Here is a 19,058-nt window from a genome sequence, read left to right as displayed (position 1 = left end):
TAACCCTGTAGTGAAACATAAAAATACGCTGATCGAGAAAAGATGTCTTTCAACGTACAAGTTCAATGTCCAACCAGTAAATATAAACTCGAACATCGGTAGGTAGGCAAATGAGAATGAGAAAGTCTGAAATTTATTAAGGTAAGATTGTTTCAATTTCCTCGTCATGAAGATTTCATGAAGCTGGAACAGATGAGCTAAATGTGCCAAGATAATGTATACTTTGGCTCAAATCCAGAGAACCGGGTAGGGATGTGGCCTACAAAGGGTTGATTTTACGTGAGGGCACCGGAAATTACAAGTAGGGCAAAAATTACGATTTTATTTGACCTATTTAAACAACGTAACATCAGTCAACGGCATGGATTATCGTTTAACATGTAAAGAATAATGTCGAAATAAAATTTAAAACAAGCTTTTTTTACATAAAAGCTTTATACTTTTTTTACGTAATTAAAAAAGTTACAAAATAGTCAATTAAAATGTAGACAAGACGGTGTAGGCATCTAGTACGAATATTTACTTTACATATATACTTTTTACTTATATATACTACTAGCGGACGCCCGCGACTTCGTCCGCGTAAATTTCGATGTCAACTTTACTACTACCCCTACCCTACCCTACCCCTACCCTACCACTGGTTGTAGGAGGTAATCTCTGGATCTACTGGACCGATTTGGAAAATTGTTTTACCAATAGAAAGCTACGTTATTTGCGAGTGTCATAGGCTATGTTTGATCCCCATATTCACACGGGAACGGGAACTACGTAAATGAAAGCGCCGGGCGTCATATAGCGGAATTTCTGCGTCTTAGAAATTTTGTATTATCTCCGAAACTATTTAACTAATTAACATACTGTAAAGGGCAAATCTTATCTCCATAATATCCTTGTGATTATTAAATAATTTATTTTAATAAGGATTAAAGTTTAGTTGTATAAATAATGACGTAAACCTAAGTATATAAAATTAATAATTTTTAAAACACAAAAGGTACTATATCTGCTAATATATAGAAGATAGATATATGGTGTCGCGGATTTTTTTGTAGAACTTTTAAAGATACGTAAAGTCTCCATACATTAATTTCAATTTTACACAATAGTTAAGGCAGCGCATGCGAATAAGTCTGTTTAAGAGGATTTTCAGTCCGACCTGTATGACAAAAACTGTGATAACTCGGCTAATATATATGATACCAATATAAAATAGCCTATAGCCTATAGCACTCCCCGATAATGTAGCATTCTACTGGTGAAAGAATTTTTAAAATCGGACCAGTAGTTTCGAAGATTACCCCATTTAAAAAATGTGACAAACTTACAAACTTACAAACTTTACCTCTTTATAATATTAGTATAGATTAGTATAGATATAGATAATTTAGTTGCCGTTAAGTGATTTTTGCTTGTTTTCTGAAAATTTTGCCAGGTAGCAATAAAATAGCAAATCAAAGTTTGGTTATTTACCTCTGTAACGGATCGCGCTTAACGCTTTATATCTCATAATTCATTATTATCAACCCATATTCGGATCTCTGTTGATCTCGTCTCAGAATGAGAGGGGTTAGGCTAATAGTCCACCACGCTGGCCCAACGAGGATTGACAAACTTCACACGCGTTGAGAATTAAAAAAAATCAGTTATGCAGGCTCCTCACGATGATTTCCTTCACCGTTTGACACACATGATATTTAATTTCTTAAAATGCACATAACTTTGAAGTTTGGAGGTGCATTCGTAAACAGTCGACCCTTACGTCCTCGCAATCGAAGGCAGAAGTCATATCCACTGGGTTATCATGGCTCTTACATATCTACATAGGTATAGAAGCGAAGATGCCACAGGTAAACGCAAATCTCTGTCTCGAGATAATGGAGTTATCTGATAGCGTTTTATAATAGCATTGCAAAATGGAGCGTCGAGGCGACTCTACCTTTGTGAGCTCCAACAACAAATGAAGTTGAAAATGTATAATGGACTTAGCGTTACGATAACATAGATATATTTTAAACCGCATACAAATATTTATTGGTCATGTTTGTTTGTTTGTTACGCTATCACACAAAACCAATGAAATCATTTTTAATTTTTTTTCACCAATGGAAAGCTACATTATCTGCGTATTCCCACGGGAACGGGAACTACGCGGCTGAATCCGCAGGTGTGTTATCACGAATAATTAAATAAATAAAAAAGTCCCAAAATCCGTTCTTAGAGCATGTCAACTAATCAATAAACTACCTCCCTGCCAAATTTCATCTTTGTGCAATAAGCGGTTTTCGATATTTCGTGATGACTGACCTTTCGCTTTTACATTAAATAGAGTCTTTGCAAAAACTCAATGTCATTCATTCATTATCAACCCATATTCGGCTCACTGCTGAGCTCGAGTCTCCTCTCAGAATGAGAGGCGTTAGGCCAATAGTCCACCACGCTGGCCTAATGCGGATTGCACACACGCAGAGAATTAAGAAAATTCTTTGGTATGCAGACCTCACGATGTTTTCCTTCACCGTTTGACACATGATATTTAATTTCTTAAAATGCACACAACTGAAAAATCGGATTCGAAACTACTCTCTCCGGAATCCAAGGCAGAGGTCATATCCACTGGGTTATCACGGCTCTTAAATAACTTTTATCCTCGACGAGAATTACACATTTGTAATGTACAGGCGCAGGTCTTTCGGGGATTTACGGCGACCTTTATTACATTAGGGATCAACATTTTATATTCCACGAACGAAAGCCTAAAACAGATTTTTGTCATTATGGAACCCTTGCCCGCGCGCCTAAAGTTTATTACAATCACGTACCAAATTAAATAATATTGAACATAATATTAAATCAAATCAAATGAAATTTCATTTATTTTCAAGTAGACTTCTGTATAAGCACTTTTGAAACCTCAAACCTTTAAGTGAAGAGTCTACCACTATTCAGATAAATAAATATCTTTTACCAATACCAGGTTCTAGTGAGAAGAGCCGTCAAAACTACATATAAACTAGCAATGCCCGCGACTTCGCCCGCGCAGAACTCTTTTATAAAAGCGGAATATGCCACCCTACATTGCTAATCTTAGGAACTACTGGTCCGATTTGAATAATTATTTTAGTGTTAGATAGCCCATTTATCGAGGAAGGCTATATTTTATCCCCGGATTTCTACGGGAACGGCGTCTACTAGTGATAAATAAAATAAAGACGCTTCAATAAATACAGATTGTGTGTACGAGTAATTGGAAAAACTTTCATCCAAGCGATGTTTCCCAGGAGAAATTAAGATAGCTGTATTAATTTAACATTCGAGTGGACAGCTGATTGCGTGTTCGACACGTGAATCTTGCTGAATCGATTACCGATTAGTAGGTTACATGACTGAGTAACAATTGATTGAAATATTAATCATATCCTATAATACATTATTCTTTTTTATTTAGTTCTATGGCACATAGTCAGCGACTAAGTGTCGGATCCGTAGGTCAATCCGTAGGTCTGACTATGGGCCTTAGGCTCAAAGTCACTCAGCGGGCGATGGAGCGAGCTATGCTTAGACTTTCTCTGCGTGATCGAATCAGGAATGAGAAGATCCGCAGACGAACCAAAGTCACTGACGTAGCTCAGCGAGTCGCGAAGCTGAAGTGATAATGGGCAGGCCACATAGTTCGAAGAGCCGATGGACGTTGGGGTCTCAAGGTGCTGAAATGGCGACCCTGCAACGGAAAGCGCAGTGTTGGTCGACCCCCCACTAGGTGGACCGAGGATATCAAGCGGGTTGCAGGTAGTTGCGTTTTGTTTGGAAGTCCATGCAAGAGGCCTATGTCCAGCAGTGGACGTCCATCGGCTGTTAATAATGATGGTGATGATGTTACTAACCTATTTGACAGCCCACTATAGCCTCTCTTCTTATATGTGAGAGGTTGTCATCTCCTTCCAGATAAAAATCCGGGTGAGTGGTAAGGACCTCGAGTAAGTCGCGGGGGATCTTGTTCCCCTGGTCAGAAGGTATAAAAAATCAAATAAAAACAAATGCCTTTATTAAAACTTTTGTTAAAACTTAACAAATATTAATTTAATTTTTATTACTTAGATTTGTTTCAGTCATTGACGTAGGACAGTGAGTCGCGAATTTGAAGTGACAATGGACACATAGTTCGAAGAATGGATGAACGTTGGGTTCACAAGGTGCGGTGTGACCCCGCATAGAAGCGCAGTTGTGGTCGACCACCACTAGATATCAAGCTGGTTGCAGGTACCCGCTGAATGCTGGCGGCCCGTGAACCTTGCGTTTGGAAATCCATACAAATGGCTTATGTCCGGCAGAGGACGTCCATCCTGTTAAAGATGATGATGAAATGACTTGCCAAGATCAGGATTATTTTTAAGCTAACTGTTCATGAAAGAGATGTTAGTAAATTTCATCAAAGTTGATAAAAGAAGTAGCAGCTCGCAACACGGAGACGGCACGAGACTGCGATCGCTCCCGCAGCGGCGAGGGGGTGGCGGTGGAAGGTGCGGCGGAGCGGGGGGGAGCGGCCAGCCGGTGAAGAGCTCGAGGGTTGAGAGACGCGCGCCATTCACTCAGGAGCGCCTCTTTGAAGGTTACCTGCGGGTAACAAGAGTTTTAATAACGCCTAAAACGAAAGTTGCTAAAGATCCGAAGTAACCGTCACAGCTCAACGTTTCACAAAGCGGAAGTACTTCAATTAATGCAAAATGTATTTTTTTTTTATTCTTTACAAGTTAGCCCTTGATTACAATCTCACCTGATGGTAAGTGATGATGCAATCTAAAATGGAAGCAGGCTAACTTGTTAGGAGGAGGGTGAAAATCCACACCCCTATCGGTTTCTACACGACATCGTACTGGAACGCTAAATCACTTGGCGGTACGTCTTTGTCGGTAGGGTGGTAACTAGCCACGGCCGAAGCCTCCCACCAGCAAGATCTGGACCAATTAAGAAAACCTTAATCAACCCAGCCGGGGATCGAACCCAGGACCTCCGTCTTGTAAATTCACCGCGCATACAACTGCGCCAGGCGTCCTCTCCGTTCACAAAGCGGAAGTAGCAAATTCGGCACAACTACTTCAATAAATGCAAAATGTAAAAATATACAGACCTTTTCTTTGACACAAATTTTGTAAGAGTGCAAGAGGAAATCTACGATGGCCACGAAGAAGCCTAACAGCCCGCCAACACCGAGCACTATGAATATTCCACTCGTATTCTTCATCTGTAGCGATCCATTATCGTCTTCCTCGTTTTCCGATTTCTGCAAAACAAATGAAAATAAGCTCACATATTAAAAGGGAATACCCATCCCGAGAGCCGTGATAGCCCAGTGGATATGACGTCTACCGATTCCGGAAAGTGTAGGATCGAATCCGGTCCGGGGTTTGCATCTCAAACTTTTCAGTTATGTGCATTTTAAGAAATTAAATATTCAAAGTTCAAATATTCTTTTCAAAAAAATAATAAATAAAAAAAATTATGATGTATAAATAAAGATTTTGATAAATACGGGTAATTGATTTTTAAAGTATGTTTTATATCACTGGTCTTGCTCAAAAAGTTCGCCAATGTAGATTTTAAATCGGCAAATTAAAATTTGCAGATGTGTAGAACAAGTATTATTTTCTTCTGTTACCAACAAGCTCTAATAAACAAACCAGCAAGTCTTTAAAAAATTTCGTAAAATTCTGGCTGCATAGTCAACGATCCTTGTCTGTATTTAAAAATGTCGTAGAAAGTAGTAGTAAGGTTTTTTTTTTGATAATTACTTTATCAAAAAAAAAAATTATTCATTATTAAAATAGAATTATCAATTTATTTTATGATATTTAAGTAAATTGCTGGCTAGTTAGAGTAAGCCAGGGCCCGGGATGGGCATTTAGTCATTTTCAACTCATATTCGGCTCACTGCTGAGCTCGAGTCTCCCCTCAGACTGAGAGGGGTTATACCAATAGTCCACCACGCAGGCCCAATGGGGATTGGCAGACTTCACACACGTAGAGAATTAAGAAAATTCTCTGGTATGCAGGTTTCCTCACGATGTTTTTCCTTCACCGTTTGAGACACGTGATATTTAATATCTTAAAATGCACACAACTGAAAAGTTGGAGGTGCATACCCAGGACCGGATTCGAACCCAAACCCTCCGGAATCGGAGGCAGAGGTCGTATCCACTGGGCTATCACGGATGAATTAATTAATGAATTAATGAAAAAGAATTTTCGAGGGTACCTCGCACTTTTCGTCAATATCCTTGTCTTCCCACCACGTTTTCTTCAGCTTAAACAATGTACCCGATGATTGCAATTCTAAAATGGCTGTATCAATCGCATTCTTGTATGGAGAATCTAAAAAGCAAAATAATAAATTGAAATATCAGAAATAAAAGATAGGTACATGGAAGAATAGCCATCGGAACCGGATGAATACGGACTTAGAAAATATAATTTAACGTAAGGTGGGAATCGGATATTCCTGCCTGCCTGATCGAATGCCTTTTTTTTATTGTTTACAAGTTAGCCCTTGACTACAATATCACCTGATGGTAAGTGTTGATGCAATCTAAGATGGAAGCGGGCTAACTTGTTAGGAGGAGGATAAAAATCCACACGACCCACGACATCTTTCGGTTTCTACACGACATCGTACCGGAACGCTACGGCCAAAACCTCCCACCATCCAAAGCTCACTTTATATCAAAACTAACTGCAGTAAAGAGGTCGAGATTCTAGATTATTAAATACAGTTTTTGGTACAATATTAATTAAATATATACAACTAGGTATCGATGGAATCAAGCCTTCGACTCTTGAGTAATAATCATAAGGTTTTTTTTCATACGTATATCATATAGATATATGATGTTTTTTATTATAATATGTACTTACTTTTTGGCATTGCTATGCCGTAATCTTTTGAGTCTAGTTTTGAACCAACCATTCTCAAATCACAGTGCCTTTGCATTGCATATTCTAGCTGTGTGGATTCCATGAAAAAAGCATATTTTCCTTTACTCTGTCGAACACGATTGACCCCTTCCTCATTGTTGGCAGTGAAAACTGTCGGCTTCGCTGATTTCATGGCGGCAAATATTTTCATATACACCGTGTCGTTGGAATTCTGTAATAGTGAGGTAAGTTGAAAATTACAGCAGAGGCGATATTTTAAGTAAGTAAGAATAGTAAGGAAGCAGAGGCTGTAATTATCAAAGCGCACGTATGTCATACGATTTTTTATAACACATTTGCGAGGAAACGAACTTTGAACACACTTTCTGAAAAAGAATTTGCATTTGCATCTTTGAGAGTTTTCCATATGATGACATTTTGATATGCTTGTCGTTTTTGCACAAATAGCGAAGTGCAAGCATCATCGTTTTTTTTTAGGCCAATGCACCAAAAACAGCTAGTATTACTCATACAGTAAATTAATATTTTTGTGTTTTTGCTGCAAATAAATGGTTGTCATTTATTGTCAAAATTATTAAAATGAAAGAATTAAATATTTATTTATTATTTTATCTCACAAACTTAATTTTATTCATAAAATGTTGAGCACTTTTCTGACATAAAATCTTAATTGCTAATGTTTAAAAAAGTACCGTTCGTTTTTAGACTGATGATATAGGTTTTATAATACATTACAGCACATGTGCATTTTACTTTTGATCACGGCACATATGCGTAATGAGGTAGGTACATTACAATATTGAAATTGTTGAAATTACAGATACTTTACGAGCAAATGTGTTATAAAGAAAATAATTGAGACGCGCGAAAGAGCTTTACCAAATTAGAGAGAACGGCTGACAACAAAGCGATTTGAGGTAACTTTTGTCTTTAACTCAAACTATATTTATATGAATTACTACTACCTACTTATAAGCTAACCGCATTAATATATTCTAGCGGATACTTACTTCAAAGAACTTGTAAGTAGACGCATTAATCACAGTTCCGTATGCGATACTGGTCTGTTCAACCAAATCTTTGGCGTCTTTTATCTCATTGCTTCTCCTGCTGGCGCTGACGAAACTAGACATATTGGCTGTGTACGACGCGGTCACGATTAGAGCAAAAAACCACCACATCCCGGCCACCCATCTTGAGCCTGCCGCTCTGGTAACAAAAATATTTACTAAGCCCACATTCACACGAGAGATTTTTAACTGATGTTAAAAATGCGTTGAAATACAACAAATGTGTCTCACGAATATCGGAATACTCACTTGGTATGAGGTCAGAGTATGTCGGGTTTTAGCCGTGTTTCATAGTCAATTAATATACTGGGGAAAGCATTTGTTGAAACTGAACGCTTTTTTGACGTCTGTTAAAAAAATTCTCGCGCGAATGAGGGCTAATTTTCAAACTGGTCGATCGATACCTAGCTGTTTCACCCGCGTTTTTTCGTTCCTGTGAGAATTCGGAGATAAATCCGCGTAATTCCCGTTCTCGTGAGAAAGTTATTTTATTTGTGAGTTACATAGGCTATTTTTATCCCAATATTCTCAGGAGAACGGTAATTACGCAGGGCGTCGGCTAGTACAATATGAAACAAAACATAATCATCATCATTATCACCATATCAGCCGATGGACATCCACTGCAGGAAATAGACCTCTAATAAGTCAAAGTCAACATTCATTTATTTCAAATAGGCTTAAACAACAAGTAATGTAAGCAGCCAGTATTCTTGCCACCATTCCACGTGGGCATGATTTGTATAGTTATTAGGATAAGTTAGCTTAAGTTCCTTATTGCATTCTTTCTTAATAAAAAATAAAAAAAAATGATCTGTCAGTATCCATGGCACCCAGTGACCGATTTGATGTTACCAACACTATACTTTTCTGTTAATAATAACAAACAAAATTATTAAAATTTGTTCGAAAACCTTATAGTTGAAACAAAAATATTACCTTGGTAATATATCACAGCCCTGCGTCATAATGGCACCCATAGTGAGCCACATACAATTGTACAAGCTCCAGATATTTTCAAGATTTTCAGGATTTTGATTGCATGGATGAGGGTTGACCCAATCGTCCGGGCTCATACTGTAAAGGAATACATACATGAGTTAAAAAAATATATTTAAAATCCTCGAACGTCATGAAATTAACTACAATAAGATTAAAAAAGATTAGAATACGATAAGATTTTTTCCATTTTAACAGAAACGTTTAAATGGTGTTGCAAAATGTGAGAGAGTGAGAGTGAGAGATGTAGGAATCCTGCGATCCCCACGGTAACAAGATATAGGTATGCAGATAAAGTGACGGGGCACAGCTAATTATATTATTAGTAAGCTTTTGACTTGGTCATTTAGAAACAAGATTTAACCAGTGTCTTATTATGTTCAAAATGATCAGCCGGTTAATTCCCTAACTTACATGTATGTTAGTTTTTCATGAATTTCAACCCTTCATGAGTATCATATAGTGGGTAGATGACATTTCTCAATATTTTATGTTGAGTGTGTTATTAAAGACCAATTTAGTTAATAGTCCAGCTATTTAAAGAATCGCAACAATTCAAAATAGTAATAATTACAAACGAAAAAGACTTACCGAGCGCATATAAGCAAGATGAATGAAACTATGATGTATGCTGTTGCTAAGTATAGCCAAACATCCAAAGACAAGGGATTCATAAAAGAAAACATATCCGGTTGTACCGGATCGGGTTCTTTCGTCACCAAACTGATCCCTAAACTCATAAACGGCGTTGAAAAATCTACTACGGCGTTACGCTCTGATGATATTGTAATATCGCAGATAGCTAGCTCAGCATTCTGAAACGAATGAACAATACATGCTGAGAATAATAATATCGGCGTAAAAGTCGGTGCCAAGCCCGTGTGATGTCGTTACTGAAAAAACCACATGAAAGGCAAAATAATGTCTGAGAAATAAAAATATTTATGATAGGTAACGCCTTAAATTAAAAAATCACCGACGTAGCACCTCCTTCAAAGTGATCAGTATATAATAATGTTATAATATTACGAATATAATATTATTTTATAGTTTCATGGATATGTTTACACCATCAGCAATATTATAATTGCATTGTCACCAAGGCTACGCAAGTGTACCTAAAAGCCAATCGACCTTACGAAATGGGCCCCTATTTAGCTTCCAATATTTGACTACCATACTAACTGGACAAGTTAGAAAAAAAGCTTGTGAAATAGACAGCATTTCGCATACAACACTCACCGCTGTGTTGTGACACTAACGGCCTTATCATACTAGCGGAATGCCAACGCGCAGGCAATCCGCTAGTATGATAAGGCTGCAGCGGTTGCAAAGCGGAGCGGAGGCGCAGCGAATGCGTCGCGAACACGTCGCGGCTGCGCAGCGAAGACGTCGCGAAGGCGTGGCGGATTCGCAACGTTTCCGTCGCGGTTTTGTAGTGGATTAACGACGTACGGTACATTCAGTAACAAAATGGATTCTGACAAGGAAACAATGTTGTTTTTTTTAATTTATTAAAAAACAGATTTCTGGCTAAAAAACTAATGTTTATATTGTTTGTATTTTTCTTTCCAAGCCAGCGAATCACCGCAGGTTAATTTTTGCAGGTTATTAATTTTTAGTTCGTTGTGATGATGGGCCTAAGATTTGAAAAGATCGTAAATTTTGCGTACGATTTCGATTACTCGATTGTACATCGTACAAGAGCCAAAAAAGTACAAATACGATTTAAATCGTACGTTTGACTACACTGGGACGGACTGGCGTTTGTACGAGACAGTACAAGATTGTGCGTACGCAACGAATTCGCTGTGGATGCGCGGCGTATCCGTTGCGAGCCCGCTCCGCTTTGAAAACGCTCGCAATCCGTTAGTGTGATAGCACTGTAAAAGGCAGTCTTTGGTACCTGCACGGATTGGTGACAACCATAGTTATAGGTACAAATTTTGTAACATAAATACTTACATGCTCTATTAATTCTCCAATAATTCCATCCCACTTTTTAGTTCCAGCTATCGGATTGCCATATTTGTCTTCACTTTCTCTATAAAACTCATATTTTAGATCCTTATGTATGAGGTTATTCTTCACCATATAATCAAAGATATTTTGCATTAGATCCACGGCGTATCCCTCGAACATTGTTGTTCCATTAACTTGTACCACATCAAAGTACGGTTTTCCCTTCTTAGACACTACCTACATAACAATTTCAAGTTACAATATTTAAAATGCATACCAAATTGTATTTAATATAATAGAATTTACGAGTATGTCTAAACTTCTGGCGTTATTTTTAAACATAAAACAATATCAATGTTCTAAACATAAACAAAATTTTAAATTATTCACAAAAGATTTATTGTGTTTACACTAATATTTTAAAGTGGAAAAGATTGTTTGTTTCTAGCGAATTGGCTCCAAACACAGACCGCTTTTAAGAATTATTTCAGCAACGGAAAGCTAAATTATCATCGAGTAATAATTACTAATTTAATAGTTACTCGCTAATAATTTTATTTTTATTTTTTTAATATTTATTTCTATGGAATCAAAATTGCGCGGAGGAAACCGGAGAGAATTTCCTGGTAGTTAATATGTACCATAATTATTCATTAGATATTAAATAGTACAATAAATATACCCGTATAACAGATTTAGACGTAGAAGATCTCTCCTTAACTTCTCTCTCATCCGTTATCATGTCTGTCTTGGAGTCCCAGTGACCGACGTGAATGAATTCACTCTCAATGCTTAATTTTGAGTAATGAAGTTTGAAATTTATTCTTTGCCCAATCTCATTGAATTCGATATTACCTGTGAACCCCTTTGTTTTGGTCTGCAATGTGAAAATATAAAGGCTATAATTAATAACATAAAATTGAAAATTTTGAAATACCCCCGTAGGTAAATTTTATAAATTACACTCTCGGTCAAGTTATCAATATTCTCTTTCACTGCACTTTCATTTGAGACCCCACTCGAGTATATTTGCAGACATTCGGTTATTCTTCCCCACTTTCAACGCCCAGAACTTTTAAACGGCTCAACCGATTTTCATCAAACATATCTAAAACACTCGCATAAGTCACCTTTTATACAAAAAAAAACTAAATTGAAATCGTTTCATCCGTCCGGGAGTTATGAAGGTACAGCCAGACTGAAAAAAGTTGTTTTAAAACAGAGGCCATTTGTCTTAAATAATACTTTGTGTGGAAAAGAAATAAAGTTAGGTATGAATACAGAAGCACTTGGTTTTTTTATGACCTCTCTGGCGCAGTTAGTAGTGCTGTGGTTCTCAAGAGGTCCTGGGTTCGGTTCCTAGCCTGGGTGTTTTTAATTTCTAAATTGACTCAGGTTTAGTCTGGTGGTACCACCCTACCGAAGACGTCTGCCAAGCGATTTAGCATTCCAGCACGATGTCGCGTTGAAACCGTCGGAGAAGAAACTTAAAGTAAGTAACTTAAACTTAAAGTAACTCTTTCAAATAAGCCCGCTTCCATCTTAGACTGCATCACTTAACATCAAGTATGATCGCAGTCAAGGGTTAACTTTGTTGTCACTCCAGAGAATGGTCGAGATCATCACTTTCCATACCTCCTTTGACCTCACAATTGGTATAGGAGCAAACAGGAGAGGCGTCATAATTGGATCTCGCTCCATTCTAAAATCTACTTCGGGCCGGCGCTGGACACGACGACCTTTTTACGGTCTCCGTGGCGCAGTGGTTTGCGCAGTAGATTTACAAGACGGAGGTCCCCGGATGGGCCGATTGAGGTTCTCTTAATCAGTCCAGGTCTGGCTGGTGGGAGGCTTTGGCCGTGATTAGTTACCACTCTACCGGCAAAGACGTACCGCCAAGCGATTTAGTGTTCCAGTATGATGTCGTGTAGAAACCGGAAGTGGTGTGGATTTTCATCCAGCTCCGGACAAGTCAGCCCGTTTGCATCTTAGATTGCATCATCACTTACCATCAGGTGAGATTGTAGTCAAGGTCTAACTTGTAAAGAATTAAAAAAGAAAAAAAAACGTGGTTAAATTATTACCTGTAATAGAGCATTTCGAAGGTCATCACCTTTTGGCCATGCTGCATCTTGGTAATCAATTTTAGCATCTTTGAAACATAACGCCGGTGGATTGTCTATATATTCAGATATTCCCATACTTCTGAGAGCTTTTTCTAGATGATTCAGTGCATCTGCCGTCAAAGCTGTTTCTAACTAATCATTAGTAATTAGTATCATCCATAACCCATACCAACCCATATGTTAAGCACGAGTCTTCTCTCAAAATGAGAGATGTTAGGACTTAGTCCACCACGCTCGCCAAATGCGGATCGGCAGACTTCACACACACTTAAGAATTAAGAAAACTCTCAGGTACGCAGGTTTCCTCACTATATTTTTCCTTCGACGTTTGAGATACGTGATATTTAAATTTCTTAAAATGCACATAACTAAAAAGTTGGAGGTGCATGACCCGGACCGAATTCAAACCTACACCATCCGAATCGAAAGGCAGAGGTCTTTATTTAGTAATTAGTGTAAAATATACATTACATTTAATACATAGAGAATGTTAAAATGACCAAGGCACTAACTTGCATGGTTCTTAAAGAGTTCTTATGAGAAACAGTAACAGTTCCCGACAGACGAATTAAACGCAGATGCTCGGTGGAAGCATCTTAAAAGTCCTAACTGTTTATTCTTATATATAAAATTCTCCTTGGGTAGTTTAGGGTAAGTGTAGAGTGTGAGCAGGGTAGGGTAAATGTAGGATGGGAGTAGAATAGGATAGGGGTAGGGAATGAGTCCAGTCTAAGCTTGTAATAGTATCAGTTATAGGCAGTATAAAAAGTACTAATAAATATATTCAGAGGGCCTAGTGGCAGTTTGGTACTGTGACGATCGCGTTAACGTAAACGAGAATTTTTAAGGAATTGAAATAGCGCCATCTAGTGGCACTACTGCGCAACTGTTTCAATTCCATATAAATTCGCGTTTACGTTAACGCGATAGTAACAGCATGAAAACATTGAAAACTCCCACTAGGCACACTGTACCGTCGACCTATATTGGAAACTGGATTGCAAAAGTTTTTTTTAGTTTACTGTTTTTTGTTTCAACTATGTCGATCCATATAAATATTATAAATTTGAAATTCCATCAGTTACCTTTTCCCGGCTATACTGCTAAAACGATTTTGATGAATTTTGCCATAGAGATAAATTCAATCGCGGAGCAGAACGCTTCCCAGAAAATTCCATGGTTGCCGCGGGATTTGTGAAAAACAAAACTTTACGTTAGCAACTAACCATCAAGTAATCTCACATGCCTGCAGCGCTAACGGCTTGACGTCCGATAAAACTGATCATGTGTTGGTCGCGATCGGCATGGCGTTAAACACATCGCGACCATCACACGATCAGTTTTACTTGATCGTCAGTGGCTGACATTACGCAAACAGAATCTCGTGAGTTTATAAGACGTTTCAGTACATACCCGTATAACATCGTTGCTCATATCCAAATCCTTCCAATTGACGTCATCAGATGTGGTAAGATGCATCGTGGATACGTTCGCTAGAAGTTCATCTATCTCATCCAGTTTCACAGTGTACGCGTCGAGGGCGGTTAGGATGAAACTCTGCTGAATAATGTTTATGTTTATGAAGCAGTACGAATATCATAACATAAAATTGAAAATTTTGAAAAACCTCCGAATGAAATTCATTAATTATATCATTAATTATGAATGAAGGTATCAGGTAACAATCCAATGGTCCAAGATGGTCCTTATTTGCAACTTTGATCTAATCCTTTTTAGAGATATCCATATTATATAATAGTAACAAGCGGTCACGAGTATTAGACTACAAGCCCTTGAACAAAAATTACCTGCAAAATGAACCGAATGTTCGTAGGAGTCGAAAGATCAGGTTCGCATGCCTTACTCTTCACTCGCGTACTCACCTGTACCGCTCAGAAATGACGGCATAGTGTTCATAGTTATTCTCTGATATAGTAACAGCCTTCTAAGCGTTATTCATGTTGGTTTATTTCACATGTAATTTTTGTTCAAGGGCTTGTCGTCTATTTGTGAAAGACGCTTGCTTATATCCAGCAATGGACGTCTATCAGCTGATAACATATTAATGATAATGAAATCAGTCTTACCTGGTACTGTGTCGAATTCTCCACCTTCACTATCTCGTGCATATACTTCATAATATTTTTCACGTCACAGTCCAGAACGTGATAGCTCATATGTACTACTTTGAATATATATTTGAACGTTTCGAGATTGTCTTTATCGGGATGTAACTGTCTAAACAATATTTGGTCACTGTTATACGGCCAAGTATTTATAACTTCTTGCAGACGTACAAAACCTTAAAAATTAGCAAAAGTTAATAAACACGGATGATTATCACTAAATATCTCAGTACGATTCTGGTCAAAACAAAAGCTTCTAAAATTTGCAATGAACACTGAATGTATATATTTTATTTCTCGTTGTGTAAGTAAATGGTACCTCAGCGGTATCGCTAGGGGTTTTGGCAGAAGGCAAAAGTAGAAGAGATGGGTGAAACGAATCCCTAAGAGCATCTCCTCTGAACTCAGATCTCACAAAGTTCAGTAATGGTATTCTGGCTTGAGTGTATTAGTCTAGGCGCCCCCTAGATCGTGATTTAACACTCAACTTCCGAGTGAAGTCAGAAATTGTGGGCTTTTTTTCTATACGGATATTACAAACAGGTAAGGTAAGGTAAGGTAAGGTAGTTTGTGATTTTTAGGGGGTAATCTTTGAATCTATTGAACTGATTTTGAAAATTGTTTTACCACTAGAAAGCCACATTATTTGTGAGTGTTGGAGGCTATATTTTATCCCCGTATTCTCACAGAAATAGGAACTACTCGAGTGAAACCGCGGTCTAGTAAATAATAAAAAGAATCTTTTATCATTTTCTCTATTTTATCTACTAGTTTTATGTGATTACTAACTTATTATTTTAGTAACAAATCTTTCACCGACTTTCCTTAACGTTTTGAGATGATCAATCGTTATAATAATACTCGTGCTTACTGGATTCATCCTCGTAAAGTATTGTGAATTTATCCCACTGAAGCTTTTTAATAAGAGTCGCGTAGGCTTTTGATATCATTTCCGGCGAAGGGTGATATGAAAACGTGAATAAATCCTTTTCCAATGTAACCGGCGGCTCCCAATTTAACGACAGATATGATATCTAAAAACACAATGAAATTTAACTGATCATTTACAACCTTTTTACAACATGAAATACAATACAGACTTAATTAAAAGACATAAGATTAATAATAACAAAGCGAGTATATCACTTATTTTACACCTCGGATGTGTTAAATACATCTGTGGGGATCTGCATGCGACTCAAACATTACCATTATTCAAAGAGCTCAGAATTATGTATTAAAGCAACTGTCGAACGCGCCTTGGTTTGTGAAAATACCGGAAATTCACGAGCACTTACAAATGCCAACAACCCAACGGTGAAAAAAGAAATAAAATTTAGTAACAGCAACTACAAAATTATACTGAGAAACCATCCGAACCACCTGGCTGATCAATTAATTATACCACAGGCATTACGACGGTTGAAGAGACGGCAAATTCTTATTATATGACACATATTGTGTCATATATTAAGATGGAGCTTCCCGCCGGGAATATTGATTCTAATCGCAAAATTTTCCTATAACACCTCTGCTTATAATCTGACGACTGCTCGCATGAGACAAATCAGGCGTATATCTTATAGAAATAACTCACCTTTACTCCTCAGAAATGACAGCATAGTGCTCAGAGTTACTTTCTGCTATAGTAACAGCCTTCTAAGCATAATTCACGTTGGGTCATTTCACATGTAATTTTTGTTCAAGGGCTTGTAGTCTATTAGTATTGCATACTTACATTGAGGCTGTTGCATAGCATGCAAGTGAAGTCACAAATATCGTCAACGGGCCTTGCATCGATCAATGCAACTATACCTTTATTATCCGAAGTGTAATCACACACTGAAAAATTACAATATCCAATAAAAAATTATATCTATACTAATATATAAAGCTTTCACCGACATAGCTCAACGAGTTGCGAAGCTGAAGTGGCAATGGGCGGGGCACATAGTTCGAAAAGCCGATGGACGATGGGGTCCCAAAGTGCTGGAATGGCGACCCCGCACTAGTAAGCGCAGTGTTGGTCGACCCCCCACCAGGAGGACTGACGACATCAAGCGAGTCGCGAGTCGCGACATATTATGATGATGATGATAATGATGATATAAAGCTAAACATTTTGGTTGCTTGTTTTTGTACAAGTTAGCCCTTGACTACAATCTCACCTGATGGTAAGTGATGATGCAATCTAAGATGGAAGCGGGCTAACTTGTTAGGAGTAGGATGACAATCCACACCCCTTTCAGTTTCTACACGACATCGTACCGTAACGCTAAATCGCTTGGCGGTACGTCTTTGTCAGTAGAGTGGTAACTAGCCACGGCCGAAGCCTCCCACCAGCCAGACCTGGACCAATTAAGATAGCCTTAATCAGCCCAGCCGGGGATCGAACCCAGGACCTCAGTCTTGTAAGTCCACTGCGCATACCACTGCGACACGGAGGCCGTCAAAAAAACTTCGCTTGTTACAAATAAATTCGTTACTTACTTTCCAGAGCAGCAGAATAACTGTCATCAACCTCTGAATGTATAACTCTGCCATGATATGCTTTGCTGCCCTGTTTCACTATATTGTCAAACGCTACCTCTGAAGTCGGTAATGTTTCAGAGTTAAATAAACCTCCTAAACAAAAGAAAATAAAAAAAATCAGTTGTCTGTAAAGTCGGTTTATTGACGATAGTTGAACGTGACAACGTCAGAAAATACCGATGGAATGGTTATATTTTTCAAAAGAAAATTTTAATTAACCTATTTAAAACAATAACTAAATACGTTTACGTAAACTTTTCGTTTTTCTAAAATACTGTTTAATGATCTTCATAGACCAGACTATATTTTATTTCTTGTAAAAAAGTTGGCAACCCTAGAGCGAGGGAACGACGCATGACGTCATCTTTTTTCGAGTGTGCAGGTTTTATCGAATTATAAGACGTTGTCACGTCAATAAATTACTATTACTATGCAACTAAATCATTACAAATTGTTGTGCTCATGTTTGTTTGTCTGTCTATTTGTACCCGATAAGCTAAAAAACTGCCTAACGCATTGCCCCAACGGCATTCACCAAATGAACATCATGTTGTGAAAGTCGGTTCATTAATTTAATACTTACAAAGGTAAGAAAGATTTAAAAACAGCTGTTCTGGGGTGTGTATTATGTATATTAAATAATTTTTTTTGTGATTTATTTTTAAATTAATAGGTATAGAGATTTGGCTATTTTATGATTTTATAATCATAGATTAAAAAAAAATACTGATACTTTCTAGCTGCAGCGGATAGAAATGGAGACATCCTAAAGTAAACGTATTGATTTATTGATAGAACTAATTCATCGGACTTCCCCGTGGAAATCAATGAAATTACGATGAAATTGGAAATATATTAAGTTAACATAAACAGGATGAGTGGTTGTGATCAAATACAATATTTACAGCATTCCACAGATAACTAAAAATCAATATTAAAAAATATTATACCTATCGAATTAATTAGGTACTATCGCATGCTAGATTTAGTAATCAAATCAAATCCACAAGATGACAGCTTACCAAACGTTTGCGCAATCCGTAATGTTTACAGTTTTTTAACCGAAAGATATAACAATTATACATACCTATAGGATACCGGGTGCTAAGCGCTGCATTGGCTTTGTTGTAACATAAAATAAACAGTACTAATATTCGCATTGATGTTATAATACTCATATTTCTGATTTACGATATATCTAAATGTTAATATTGTTTAGACGGCATGCTAAGGTGCCGCCTCCACACAGTCTGATGTATTTTTGGAAAACAATTTTAGGTCATCGTGGAAGACGCCGGCATAACATGCGACGC

General features: G+C 37.6%; 1 protein-coding gene across 1 annotated transcript; it reads right to left on the bottom strand.

The window, feature by feature from the left end:
- Positions 1–4,035: 4,035 nt before the first annotated feature.
- LOC112045891 (glutamate receptor 4-like) lies at positions 4,036–19,019 on the bottom strand. Its single transcript, XM_024082284.2, has 16 exons — positions 18,833–19,019; positions 17,704–17,838; positions 16,952–17,055; positions 16,085–16,247; positions 15,175–15,389; positions 14,501–14,644; positions 13,046–13,219; positions 11,644–11,838; positions 10,965–11,198; positions 9,591–9,814; positions 8,940–9,077; positions 7,941–8,139; positions 6,910–7,141; positions 6,254–6,369; positions 5,129–5,281; positions 4,036–4,614 (listed from the first exon to the last, which is right to left on the bottom strand). The coding sequence occupies exons 1-16, from the start codon at positions 18,921–18,923 to the stop codon at positions 4,417–4,419; spliced, it is 2,715 nt and encodes a 904-aa protein (XP_023938052.2). The 5' UTR covers positions 18,924–19,019; the 3' UTR covers positions 4,036–4,416.
- Between the last annotated feature and the right edge of the window lie 39 nt (positions 19,020–19,058).

The sequence above is a fragment of the Bicyclus anynana genome, chromosome 13, assembly GCF_947172395.1.
Source record: "Bicyclus anynana chromosome 13, ilBicAnyn1.1, whole genome shotgun sequence".
In the NCBI taxonomy this organism is placed as follows: Eukaryota; Metazoa; Arthropoda; class Insecta; order Lepidoptera; family Nymphalidae; genus Bicyclus; species Bicyclus anynana.
This window is presented reverse-complemented; position numbering and strand designations above follow the sequence as displayed.